Source organism: Buteo buteo, chromosome 19 (assembly GCF_964188355.1).
Source record: "Buteo buteo chromosome 19, bButBut1.hap1.1, whole genome shotgun sequence".
NCBI lineage: Eukaryota > Metazoa > Chordata > Aves > Accipitriformes > Accipitridae > Buteo > Buteo buteo.
Window position 1 is genome coordinate 8,387,195 of NC_134189.1, and position 12,893 is coordinate 8,400,087.

At 47.9% G+C, this 12,893-nt stretch overlaps 1 protein-coding gene across 5 annotated transcripts; it reads right to left on the bottom strand.

The window, feature by feature from the left end:
- Window positions 1-294: 294 nt before the first annotated feature.
- On the bottom strand, window positions 295-12,575 carry LOC142042229 (protein mono-ADP-ribosyltransferase PARP12-like). Of its 5 annotated transcripts, none has more exons than XM_075051935.1 (8): window positions 10,627-12,575; window positions 7,215-7,350; window positions 6,615-6,735; window positions 5,467-5,557; window positions 4,009-4,084; window positions 3,089-3,219; window positions 1,124-1,275; window positions 295-684 (listed from the first exon to the last, which is right to left on the bottom strand). In XM_075051935.1, exons 1-8 carry the CDS (start codon window positions 10,644-10,646, stop codon window positions 404-406), a joined length of 1,008 nt encoding a protein of 335 aa, XP_074908036.1. In that variant the 5' UTR covers window positions 10,647-12,575; the 3' UTR covers window positions 295-403. The 5 variants fall into 5 exon arrangements, with proteins under 5 accessions (XP_074908036.1, XP_074908037.1, XP_074908039.1 ...); XM_075051936.1 differs by lacking the exon at window positions 10,627-12,575 and adding an exon at window positions 10,180-10,590 and having other exon boundaries at window positions 299-684; XM_075051938.1 differs by lacking the exon at window positions 10,627-12,575 and adding an exon at window positions 9,610-10,124 and having other exon boundaries at window positions 299-684.
- Window positions 12,576-12,893: the final 318 nt, after the last annotated feature.

Consider the following 12,893-nt stretch of genomic DNA (forward strand, 5'->3'; position numbering starts at 1 on the left):
TATTTTCACTTTTCCTCCTGCCACATTCCCCACCCAGTCTCTCTCTGGCACATCAGCACCATTGCAGGCAAGATCATCCCTAGGTGACTATATCAGTGGATCAAGTTAATCGTATACTCATCAGCGCCGCTTTCAGCAGCAGTAGGTGTCACTGCATCAGGGTACACAAGGCAGGTACATCCCCATCCCAGGGTAAAGGTGGAGGTTAAAGTTTAGCACTTCGTGTTGGCAAAAGAATAGCCCCTACCAAAAAAATATGCCCCAAAATCCTTCAGGGGATTGATATTGGTTCGCTGCATTAGAAAATGTTCCAAAGCTGCTACTAAACTAAAACAAACATTTCAAAAAGCTGTACTAAAGTGTAATTTATTCAGTGTAAATTCAAAGGAGATTCCGCTGTTCATTACAGGATCATACATCGGGTCTCACTGCTGTACTCCAAGATATAGGCAGGGTAAATCTGGTGCTTCTCAAAGATGACAAAGATGGAAGGGTCTGTCGGGTCATCCACGCAGCTGTCGTAAAGTCTGTTTGAATTACCGGCTCTGGGTGGAGGGCGAAGGTATTCGGGGTCTCCCTGAACAAAGTCTCCAACAAGAACGCGAGCTACAAACATGCTGTAGCGACCACTGCGAGAGGAGCAGTAGTCATGAGAATAGCTGGCGTCTCTGGCAAAATAGCTTCCTAGGGACAAGAAAAAGCCACAGGTAGGACAATACATCAACTGAGGAACAAACATCTGCTATCGGCGCTTTGGCAGCCAGAGATTCAACAACGCCAGGTAGCTCTACACGCATCCTTGCCAGATGTTTCCACGTCGGCTTATTTTAAAGCATCGCCAGACTCCAGCCACATTTTGCCATCAACCTCCCAGTCCCACCTCTCCAAAAGCGTTGCTGAACAGCAGGTCCCCGAGGCAGAGAGGGGTGGTTTTAGCCCCTCCCGAAATGGGATTGCTGCAGATGTTGCCTGCAGCAATGCAGATGCACGCAGACGAGAGTGCCCTAACGGTGGGAGTGCAGGAGTCAGGGACAGTCGGTTACCTTGCACCCAACCACCAGCCTGGCCAGGGCCTGCAGCCCGTGCTGCTACAGCCCCTAAACCCACACTTCTGTGCCTGTACCTCTTCCAAACATTGTCCCGTGAGTCCCGCAGATCCTCCAGTCGAAGTTCTGCTCACAGATGGCAGGCATGTGGGATGGACTTGTCCCATGGAACAGGAGCCGCTCATCCACCTGTTTTGATTTATTGAGCTTCTTCATCTGCAACTTTTGCCTAGGGACCAAAAAAAAAAAAAAGAAAAAAAAAAAAGACATGTTATCCTGGTTCAAACGAGGACAATTTCCCAGCTCAAGTCCTCCTACTTTTGGGTCATGGAGGAACAGTGACACAAACCACTCTCAGTGGGGTTACTGCCTGCTTTGCACTTCTGTTGGTACCCTGCTGCACAGCTGGCTCCTTCCAGCAAAACAAAAAGTTCTCAGCATCGCTATGGACTGTGTCACCCACAACTTCATACCACATGAGAGAGTAAAGAGACAAACATCTCTTGACTGGGAATTGGTCAGTTCCCAGGTTATATAAATCCTGAATGCATAAATATGTTTATAAAACTGAGCTGTATGAAGCCACTGTGAAGACTGTATAACCTCTACCCCTATTTTATCACATAAAAAGTCCCCCTCTTTTTTTCTTTTTTTTTTTTAAACTATGTGGAAGTGACTAAAACAAAAAGAATAAATTTGAGATACCACAGCTCAGTTGTGGTGAAGGAAAAGAACTTTCTTTTCGAATAACACTAGCAAGAACCCCCCCCCCAACCTGTTAGGTTATGCGATAAAAGGCTCATTTCCACACACACAAAAGAGCACAGAGACAACCCCAATAGCCCTCTCACGGAGAGAGAAGCCCCAGCCCCAGCCCCTTCCCAGGGCTGCCCCAGGGGAGCCGCAGGGACCAGGGAGGCACCCAGCACCGTGAGCAATGGAAAGGGTCCAGAGCAGCTCACAGACATCAGGAGGGTACTGCCCACCAGAGTATGGGACTTGTTATGGGACACAGGGGAAGAGCAGTTGGGGATTGCACAGGACTTATAAAGGAATGTTTAACAGAGGAACTGTAGGTGGGAGAAGGGAGGGATCAAGATGGTCCGAGGAGAAACAAACGTGGGAAAATAGATGGATAAGGGGGTAAAAAGGGCTGGTTGCGTATAAACAGGCAGCTATCTTGACAGCAGGTTTGTCTGGCCATGCCCTGTGCCTGATGAGCGCAGTCTGCCCTATCTTATTAAATTCCATTTCTAACTCTTACCTGGGTGATGGACTCTCCAGTCTGTGTGTATGTGCATGTATGGGGGTCTGGGTGCAGCAACTGGAGTAGGACCTTGGGTCACTGGAGCTGCATGTCCACAGAACCAGAAACTGCAGCAAGTGAGGGGTGCACGTCACTGTTTGATCACTAGCCAGCAGAACACTGGAGAGCCAGTGAGGAGGCTAGCTGGCCTGGGAGCTAGATTTTGGAGAAGTCCTAAGTCTGCGTCAGATGCTCGAGAGACCAGAAGGTCTGAGCTTGCTTACCAGAGGGACCAGGAGGGCCAGGCCAACCCCTGAAGACACCATGAAGTCTACAGAGACCCATTTGCAGGTGTGTGTGTCTATGCAGAACATAACTGGAGATGAGAGGACCCAGAGGCCAGCATGTGGGTAGGCTGAGTGTCTCAGACCAGCTCCTAGAGGGACCCATACGTGTTCATATATTCCAGTAACAGGCTTTCATCCCCATCAGTCAGAGGAAGGGAACAGGATGAGGCCGTTGGTGCTGTTTATGACTGCTTGAGTGCTGTGCTGTCTGTGTTGGGTTTTGTGGCCAGCTGTGTGCGTATTCATACATTTTGCGTGTGTTTGTGTGTGTGCGCCTACGTGTGCTGAACCTCGCTGCCAGCCAGACCCGGGCACACAGACACGTGGCAGCCTCACCTCCGCTGGGCTGCTGGATTTGGCAACTCCTAACGCAGACTGTGGAGGACAATAGATCAGGAAATACCAGTCTTCTGCTACCATAAGGGTAATGAAATAAAATAGATACAAACCACTGAAAAACTTGCCAAAGCGTTGGGTTCTGGATCCTCTGCAGTTGGTGGATGTAGTAATCTTTCATCGTCTTCTCAAACAGCCTCTTAATTTTTCCATATTCCTGGGAAGTGTAGCTGAGCTGTACCAACTGAAAATTTTAACACCAAAAATAAGGTATTACTGACAGTAACAACTCCCAGTCCTTCCAAAGGACTCATCAATCTCCTCACATCAGAGGAAAAGCCCTGCCATTAAAATCACAAGCTTCTCCTGTTTTTCCAGTTAACCATCCTCTCCCCACCTTCACCCTCACTCCCCACGTGGAAGCACAGGCAATGACTGATGGAAACGAATATAATCCCACACGAGCTTCCTTTGGTGGACACACCTCCGCATCTAGATTATTCTTACTTTAGAGTAACATAAAGTTGAAATGCACAGCAATATTCAGGCTGGAGAAGAGTGAATATCAGTTTCACCTTAATTTGATGCCCTAGCTCCTTCCCTACAGGGCTAAGCCCTAGTTTTACCACGGCAAATAACATTTTGCCTCAAATCGTGGGAGCAAATACTGCAACACCACCTTAAGATGCAATTCATCCAGTTTATCAGAGGATCGGGTGCCTTGGGAGAGTGCAAAGGACAGGTCAGACCAGTAATATCCAGAAGGGCCTTTCTCTATATACCCATATATATATATATATACACACACACACACACCCCTGCATGGTACATGTAGGGGGTCTCAGAGAGCCTCCCAGGAGACATAGGTCTACTCTGAATGTGAAACTGTCAGTCTTGTTTCACTTCATAGTTGCTTATTTTATAAGACATGTTTAAAAGCTGGGAACATCTCCACTGCCTTGGGTCCTCTTCTGCAGAGAAAGCAGGACAGGACACAGTTCGCCCTACCCACTGGAGAGCTGGAAAGACCCACCTTGAACCCGATATCAGGCAGTGCAGATTGGTCCCATTGTGGAGGACAGTCAGAACATGATAGAGTCATGCTTTGGCTGCAGAAAAGAAAAAGGAGCAAGTTAGTCCATGATACTCCTAACAAAATCCCTCTCCCAGAAGATCCAGCCGCTGGCTCTATGACAGACTTTGGATAACTCTGGATTTTTATTTTTGTTTTACTTTCCTGTCCTCATTTTGGCTGGGATAGAGGTTTGGGTTGGTTTTTTTTCTAGTAGCTGGTATAGTGTTACGTTTTGGATTCAGTATGAGAATAATGTTGATAACACATTGATGTTTTCAGTTGTTGCTAAGTAGTGTTTAGACTAAGTCAAGACCACGACATTTCCACATAACCGTTATCCCTTTCTCCGGTTTAGATTCCCACACACATCCTAGTGGCAGTAATGCATCTCTTGGCAGGTCAAGACCCTGGTAGGAGAACTTCAAATGAGAAGTAGCATGCTCCTAGCCGAGCGGTTTATACAACTGCTCCAGCTAGCCCTCCACACACGTTGCTTGAACCTCTAGGAGACTGGAGCGTTAGCCCTCTCCCTCCACGTGGCCACTCATCTCTAAATCACTGGCCAGAGTGGTGGCCTGCCCCTACCCATCCCCAGGACCAGGAGGCCGTGGGTGGACGGCCGTGCCCCAGTCCGCACCAGGCAGCGCTCAACAGCTTCCAGCACTAACGCCCTCCTGGCACGCACATTTTAACCCAGGCAAGAGTAGCTCCTGGATGGATGCTAACGCTCCAGTTTGTTTTCGTTTTGAATCAACCCACCCTTGGTTGAACCAACCCTTAAATTGATCCCTTGGCTTCAAATGCACGGTCTGCTGGTTTCTGAAGCAAAGGCAGCTCTTTTTAAAATAAAGCAGTAGCACAGCTAACTTTCACAGCTGACGTGCTCAAATTCTATCAAGCTGAACTTCCTTTAAAAAAGCCATAAGATAGAGTATCCCAAATAATTGTATCCAGTTCACTTCATTTAGAGGGATTTGCTTCTGGGTTTTATTTTATCCTCAGCTTTCCAGGGGATGGCGTCTATCTGCTCCACAGTTCTTGGGACTGGCACTCCCTTGCTCCTGCTCTGTGCACAGTTTATTTAGTATTGTTGGGGCATAAATCAAGGAACAAAAATTCCTGGCACGGTTGTGTCAGCCCTATGTGGCCTTGCTCTCACAGAGAGAACAAATCTACTGTAGGGGTCTCTTACAGCTGCCAAAGACTGCCACCAAACACCCCTCCAGCACACTTCACAGAAGCGTTGCATAATTTACAGATACTGTCACTGCAAAATTTGCCATTAAACCAGTCAGCAAAAGGCATCTCAAAATGAATTAGAGAGATCTAAAATTGAATTCTAGACAGGTAGGAGGAACTTCTTAGCAGAAAGGTGCTGACATCTAGAGACATTATTAAATAATGAATGTATATTACCTTCTGTCTTGTTCACCTTGAGAGGACAGAAATTTTGGCAGTCGGGCAACTTTTCTTTGAGTTTCATAGAACAAATTTCTTTGGACCATGTCTTGAAAGACAGAAACAATGACTCAATAATTAGATAATATATTGTCCAGGGACACGCTCTTACGTGATTAGAAAAAATAAAAAAGGAGGTAGCCTTGAATATCACACCATGGTGCACTTTCTATCACACCCACCCCACTCCGTACTTCAAAACCATTCCCACCTGTGCTGCTTCTGCTGGGAGATCAGCAACGTTAACCACTTGCTAGCATAGGTTGTGAAATTCAAAGGCAACCAGCCACCAACTGCACCTGCACATGCATTCACATCCAGGCTGTTGGCCAGAGAAAACCACATCTGATGTCAGGCCTACAGCCGGGAAGAGTTTTCGGTATGATGGAGGCCATAAATCTAGCTTTCCCAGCAGTGCGGGATTGTTACGTGGTGCTAAGAGGAAAGTCTGCCCTCTCTTCTTGGTCCCTGTAACAATATCACAGAGCGCATGCTGTGTGACAAGGCTAATTATCCATTGTTTCCTCCTTTAAACACCACTCTCTTTATTCACGCCAGGAAACAGATTTAAAGCTTGGAAAACTAACAGGAATTTTAAGATGGGTAAATAAATTAGAAACAGAAAAGTGTTTCTCATTTTCCTGTTTCTCTCTCTGCGCAACCAGCCCTAAATTTTCCTTTGCTGCCCTGCGTGCTTTCTCTCCCCATAACTAGCTTGAAAGATGTCTACCATAGGCTCACTTCTTCACCATTTGACTTTTCAGCACCTTTTTTTTTTTCCTGTCTCGTTTCTCCTCTTTCGTTGTATAAGTCCAAATGCATAAGCCAGATACCATGAAGTGTTTACTCTCAGCTCTTCTTCTGAATATACAATATTGTCAGAGATGTTTTTTTGACTAGAGATGCACAAGTCTAGAAGCTCGAGCAGGGCATCTCAAAACTGCAGAGAAACATACTTACTGCTCAAGTTCTGCTTGGAGAAAACTTACAGGAGGAAAAAGACCTGTCCAAAGAAATCCAGACATAGGGTGCACACTCTGCATGAAGGAGGCTACCTTAGAGCCAGCTACACTGTGTAATGAACTTAAAACAAGGAGATACTTCACCTTCAAAGCTTAACTTATACTTCTGAGAACCAGCCCTGAATAACACAATGCCTTTCTGGTCAGCTTGAAATTCCTTCTCCAGATCTGCAGATGTTACCGTGGCAGAGCAGTGATCTGGATGCTATAGAAAGAGCAAGGAAATTATACCTGTTAGAAACCAGCCTTTGGTTTAGGTGACACTGTGGGGAAATACCAGTGTTTCCCCAGGCCCCTATCACGGGTTGCCATTTGGAACTAAGTCTCCAAGGCTTCAAGCATTTCGTTCTTCAGCAGCAGAAGGGTACCCCACAGAGAACTGCTGCTTGGAACAGCAGCAACAAAGCAGCCTTCAGCCTGTGTGGTCAGCTTCAGCCAAAAGACATCCGTCATCTCTGGAAAATGCACCCGCTTTCAAAGCCAGTCCTTTGAAAGCTTTCACAGAGCAGCAGTACTGCTTTGAGGGACAATTAATAAGACAAATCCACCGGGGCATCAGAGCAGCACTGCAAGGGCACCCAGTGGTGCGTGTGAAACACCCCAGCTGCAGAACAACGTGCCCTAAATAACTCTCCAAAGATGGCTTAACAAAAGCTTTTGACATCAACAGCGGATGGATCTCACCTTTTCCCCATACTCAATCCACTGCCCAGCATCATCGAGCCAATACCAGGCGTACTCCATTTCGGGAGCAGACGGATGAGTCAGAAGACACCACAGGCGCAGAAGAGCTGACCACCACCTGGCTTCTTGCTCGGCCCTAACATCAGAAGAGAAATCCATATTAAAGTAGGGGTCTTTTCCAAAGTTGTCAAACTATGTGATAACTCTGGTCTGGTCAGAAGTCTGATCACTTCTCAGAAAAGTCGACCCCCCTCCCACTGGCAAGTGCAGGTTTGGCCCAGAACCGAGGAACTGAGGTTTGTAATTTTATAGGACATGGTAAGCATCACAGAAATGACCCTGACATCTCTGGCTTGGACCCAGGTCACCATTTTTCTCTAAAATATATCTTTCTAAAATTCCCTAAAATTTTCTTACAAAAGAATACAATTTGACACAATAAACTCAGCTTGTTACGTGAAGGCCAGTGGTGCCACCTGGCCAACAGGAGTAAGACTTGGCTTCTAGGCAGTGTGTGATCAGCTGCAGAAGTCAGGGTAGCTTTAACCCCCCCTTTAGTGTTCAGGAGAGCAGAGCTGCCACTCACGGGTGCTGTAGTGGGTGCAGGTGCCCGGGTGCTGGCAGCGGGGACCAGGGGTCCCCCATGCCGGGGACAGCCAGCTCAACAGAACCCACCGCAGGACACAGCTGAGCCCATCAGCTAAGCCGGTGGCACCTCTGAGAAAGCTGCCCAGCAGTGAGAAGTGAGGAAAAACGTGAGAGAAACAGCCCTGCAGACCCCCAGGTCAGTGCAGAAGGAGGGGGAGGAGGTGCTCCAGGCGCCGGAGCAGAGATTCCCCTGCAGCTCAGAGAAGACCATGGTGAAGCAGATTGTCCCTCTACAACCTGTGGGGGACCGTGGTGAAGCAGATATCCATCCTGCAGCCTGTGGAGGACCCCATGATGCAGGACATAGACATGCCCTGAAGGAAGCTGCAACCCATGGAGAGGTGTCCGTAACAGAGCAGGCTTATCCTGAAGGACTGCAGCCCGTGGGAAGGAGCCATGCTGGAATGTGGGAAATTTTTCAGGATGATGGAGTCACAGAGGGCAACTCTTATGGACTGAGATCAACACCCATCCCCTTCCCCCTGCATCACTTGCCAGGGGGGAGGTAGAAGAGTCAGGAATGAAGGAATGAAGTTGAGCTTGGGAAGAAGGTGTTGTTCTAACTTTGGGGTTTGTTTCTCACTGACTAAATCTATTTTAATTGGCTATAAATCAACTTTCCCCAAATCAAGTCTGTTTTGCCCATGACAGTAATTGGTAAGTGATCTCCCAGTCTTTGTCTCAACCTGTGAACTTTTCCACCTTATTTTCTTCCCTGTCCTGTTGTGGAGGGGGAGTGAGAGAGTGGCCGGGTGGGCAGCTGGCAGCCAGCTGAGGTCAAATTCGTTTGGGGGAGCAGGTAAAAAAAAAATAAATAAATTGCTTATCAGCAAAGTCTCTGCTATGTGCTCTAACCCCGAAGACACAGCACTTACAAAGAGAAGAAGCTGAAACAGGTAGCCACCAATAATTCAAATTCTGTGCATTTTACTTTGCTTGCTGCTGTGCTTCAGCCTCCTTTGATTGTCCCAGTTTGGGACCCAGGCAACGTTTTTCTATGCATCTCATCACTTCGCTGCTCCTACAACATTACCCTATTGTGGAGCACATACAGGCAGCTGAGAGCTGCCCACCTGCCTGCCGTGGAATTTGCAGGGGTCTGTGGCTGAGCTACTCGGAGCTGCTCAAAGAATTTGAACACAGTATTCAGGTAGAAACTGGAAATGATCATTTACCCAGCTCTGATGCCCTTCATGCTTTGGCAGGGATCATGGGTATTCAGAGCAGGCTAATCAGAGGAAATCATTATAGGAGGAGCTCCCTTATAGAGCTGGTTCCAGTACAAAGGTCCATGAACAAAGGCTTGGCAGCCCCTGAACTGTCAAAATAAAGAGCGAGGAAGGACCCGAGTCTCCCTTGCAGCCTTAGCTCGTTCCACTGCTGTCTTCAGACCACGGTTGCTCTTTGTATGCAGTACCACCAGCCAGGCCTGTTCCTAGAAAAATGCTCCCGATTCATTTTCTCTCAAATCCCATTGCAGGAGATTGATGAGATCCAGCACTCCTGGGAACTTTTTTGGGATGCAGCTGCTCTTTCTCTCCTCTCTGCACAGCAGTGTGCTGCTGCTGCGGCCACCGCAGCAGAAGAATTTGAAGTTTGTGGATACCAAGTGTGGGATTTGAGGGGGTGGAGGGGAAACGGAGAAGAAAGCAGGGGAATGGGGTGGGATGATGTTTCCAGGCAGCCTTTCTCCATTGCTCCCCCCATCCCTGTTCCTTCTCTCCCCGCTCCGTAGATAGATGCTAACCTCTGCTGGCTCCCCTGCCTATCGCAGGGCTCTCAGTCTGCCCCAACTCCACCAGCTTTCCAAAATGTCCACTTGTGCCCTACTTCCACTTTCACTTGCCAGCATTTCTGCTCCTTGCAGGGATTTTCCACTCACCAACTAACCCCAACTAGAAAGAAACAGAAGTGAAACACTTAATAAGGCAGACAGAAATATTTCACTGGCAAAACAGGTAGCGTCCTCAACTTCTGCTGAAGAATTCGCTATCTGGTCTTGTGCAACTGAGAGATACCCTGTAAATTTGCTTTTTATATCTCCACAGGAATGGTTTCATACAGAGGAAGTTTTATACATAAAAAGCAACCTCATGCCACTTTTTCTCTTACACACTTCTCCCTCACATGGAATAAAGGATGAATTAATGAAGATACAAACAGAGCTAACAGTGTGACTAACTGCAAGCAGGTATCCTTAAAGCCAAGCCCACAAACCATGGAATCCCCGACTTGCGCCGTCTCGCTCCCTCCCTCCCAGGCGCCCCGGGAAAGCTCTTGGAGCCCAGCACGGCCGTCTCCCAGCTCCCCTACTCACAGTCCTGCCGTCGGGCTGCCCAGCCACCACCCCCGGGAGCAGAGGACATCAGCCACGTGCCCGCCCGTCGGACGAGCCCTCCGAACCCTTGCTCCGCGTGGGAAAGGTCCCCTGGGTGCAATAAGATCTTCGGAAATCAAATACGATTGGCCTGCGAGAGCTCCTGGTGAGCTCCCAGCCGCACGTCCGTACCTCGCTGCGTCTCCCCGAGTCTCTCGGCGGGATGTGACGGGTGCCTCGCTGCTAATCACTGACCCTTAGGAAACGGAGCTGAGTAACGTTTCCTTCTGGTTATTGCACCATACGCACAAGCGTCTGCCAGGCATGAGCAGACCGGCCAGGCACAGCTGAGGTTTTTGGCAGATGCATCAGTAAAATCAACATCCCTACGAGCCGGCAGAGGTTACCCCTGCTGCTCGGTTCCTGTCGTCGTGCACCAGCACTTACCTTGAGCCGATTCCTCCCATCCTTCCGCTGGCCGGTAATATTCAGGAGCTTCTCCTTTCAAGATTCCTGTCGGGAGCAGGTTCTGCTGAGCATCGTTCTTTGAAAGCCAAAAGCTGGCGTTGCCTTGCAAAGGGAACCCCAAACCTCAGTGCAGAAAGCGGGCGCATCTCTCAAGACGCTCTGCGTGTTGGTTATCGCGCCGTTCGGGGGGGCTGCGGTATGCGGCGCTGCACGGAGCAATCCAAACCAGTGCAAACCAAGCGCAGAGCCCTGCGGGACAGGCTCGGTCAGCCCACAAATACAAATACAGAGTATTTGTACTCCTTCACCTTGAAGCCTGAGTCTCTGCTGTGTTCTTCCCCACAGAAATCAGAGAAGGTTTAGGATCTTCCTAGTCTGACCTCCAGCCTTTCAGTTTAAAAGGCTGACAGCGTTTCCCAACAGAGCTCTGAAGCATAAAGCTTAACGACAGGTCAAGTAGTACTAACTACATAAACTTGTTCAGATACAAAACTTTGTTGGTTTTTTTTACAAAAATTGCGTTCAGTTGAATTGCCCAGAACATTTTTATTTCCTGAGGATCTAGTCAGACCAGATCAGTAGTGGCTGAAAGACATAAATCTCTCTTTTAGTTTCTGGAAAGGCTTTACTCTGAGTACATTTTATAGATGTGGTATTAAAAAAAAAAAAAAACAAACCAAAAGACACCACAAATGTGATTATGAAGTTGAACTTTGCTTCTTCCCCGTCTGGCCTTTCCTGACTGGCTTTTGACCTCCCATATAGTATCTGGCTCTCATCTCCACAGTTGCACAACTTTTATGCTTCCCTTTGACTGATGAGATTTATCGGATCAGGTCCCACAGGTTCATTTTTGCATATGTGAATTCTCTAGTAAAATACTCTTTTGAACTGAGGCCAAGAGCTTCAGCAGGCATGAGATATCAGCTCTAGGAAAAACATTCTGGCTTGGTAGAAAATGTTTATGTAGCTTTGCTGGGAGCAGCATACCATCCTCTCTAAAAACAAACAACTCACCACAAACTGGAAACTTGAGCTCACTGTAAACTGATACCTTCTGAACATCATGTTTTTTATTTTTATCACTTTTAATTGCAATGTCATCTGTGGAGCTGTTGAATCTCTGATTTCTAACTGTCCACGTAACCATGGTGCTATATCTGTCTGCATTTCTAGTATCTGACAGGTTTTGGAGCTCACATCCTATATATAGCCCTGCAAGATCATATTCCTGCAGAGTCAGCAGAGGCACCCAAGTGTGGTTTCCCTGCATATGTCAAATGATTTATCATGTATAAAGAAACCACGGTCCAGCAGGTAGGATTACTTATTCCCCCCCGCCAGGGAATTTCAATTCTTGTTCCCTTTTTCTCTTGAGAGGAAATGGACAAAAAAAAAGGTGATGTTCTACCCTTTCTGTGTGTCTATCTGCAGACGCACAGCCGCTCTGCTGCAATTTCAGACCGCTCCAAGGTTTGACGCGTGAGTACCGATGCTACGGGGTGGGCACACCGTGCTCACGGGGGTCCCGCGCCACAGGACCAGGCTGGCGGCACCTCACGCTTCTACCTCAAGATGTGGAAAAACTCCCCCAAAGGGGTACCCAAGGGGGTGGATTCAGGCTATATTGGGGTGCTGGGGCTCACCTGGTTCTGCAAGGTCTTCTGCAGGTTGGTTCCCCAGCCACCCGCACCGGGACCCGGCCGCGGGGTGAAGGTGGGCCAGGGGCTTCAGCAAAGCCTGGCGTAAGAGGGGACCGACCCACGGCTGGGAGCCTGGAAACATTTCCAGATCTGGCTTGAAACCATACTATCATTTTAAGCCGGTACCTTCTCCTGTAGGTTGTGAAGGCTTTCCCCGAAGGACTGGATTTCCTGTTGGACAACATCCAGCAGCTTGTAAATTCGACTGCGGGAGGGGAGGGGGGAAAACGAGCCCTGCAACCACACTGCTGCTATCCCAGCTTAATTTAGCACAGGAACTGGAAGCAGTTGTAACAAGAATAATAATCCTCAATTGCTTTGGGAAAAAAAAAAAAAGCAACTTATTTATTTCCAAATCTTGATGGTGAATTTTACAAGTTTCGGTAGATTACACTGGGTTTGTAAATGGTACTTTGGTTTTACTCTAAGTACATAAATGCTTGATACAAAAGGTTAAAAATGCTCCATGTTCTGCTATTCCTTTCTCCAGCAGTCATTAGAGGAGTCTCAGCATACTGCTTCCCATCTTTTAGGAAAAGATTA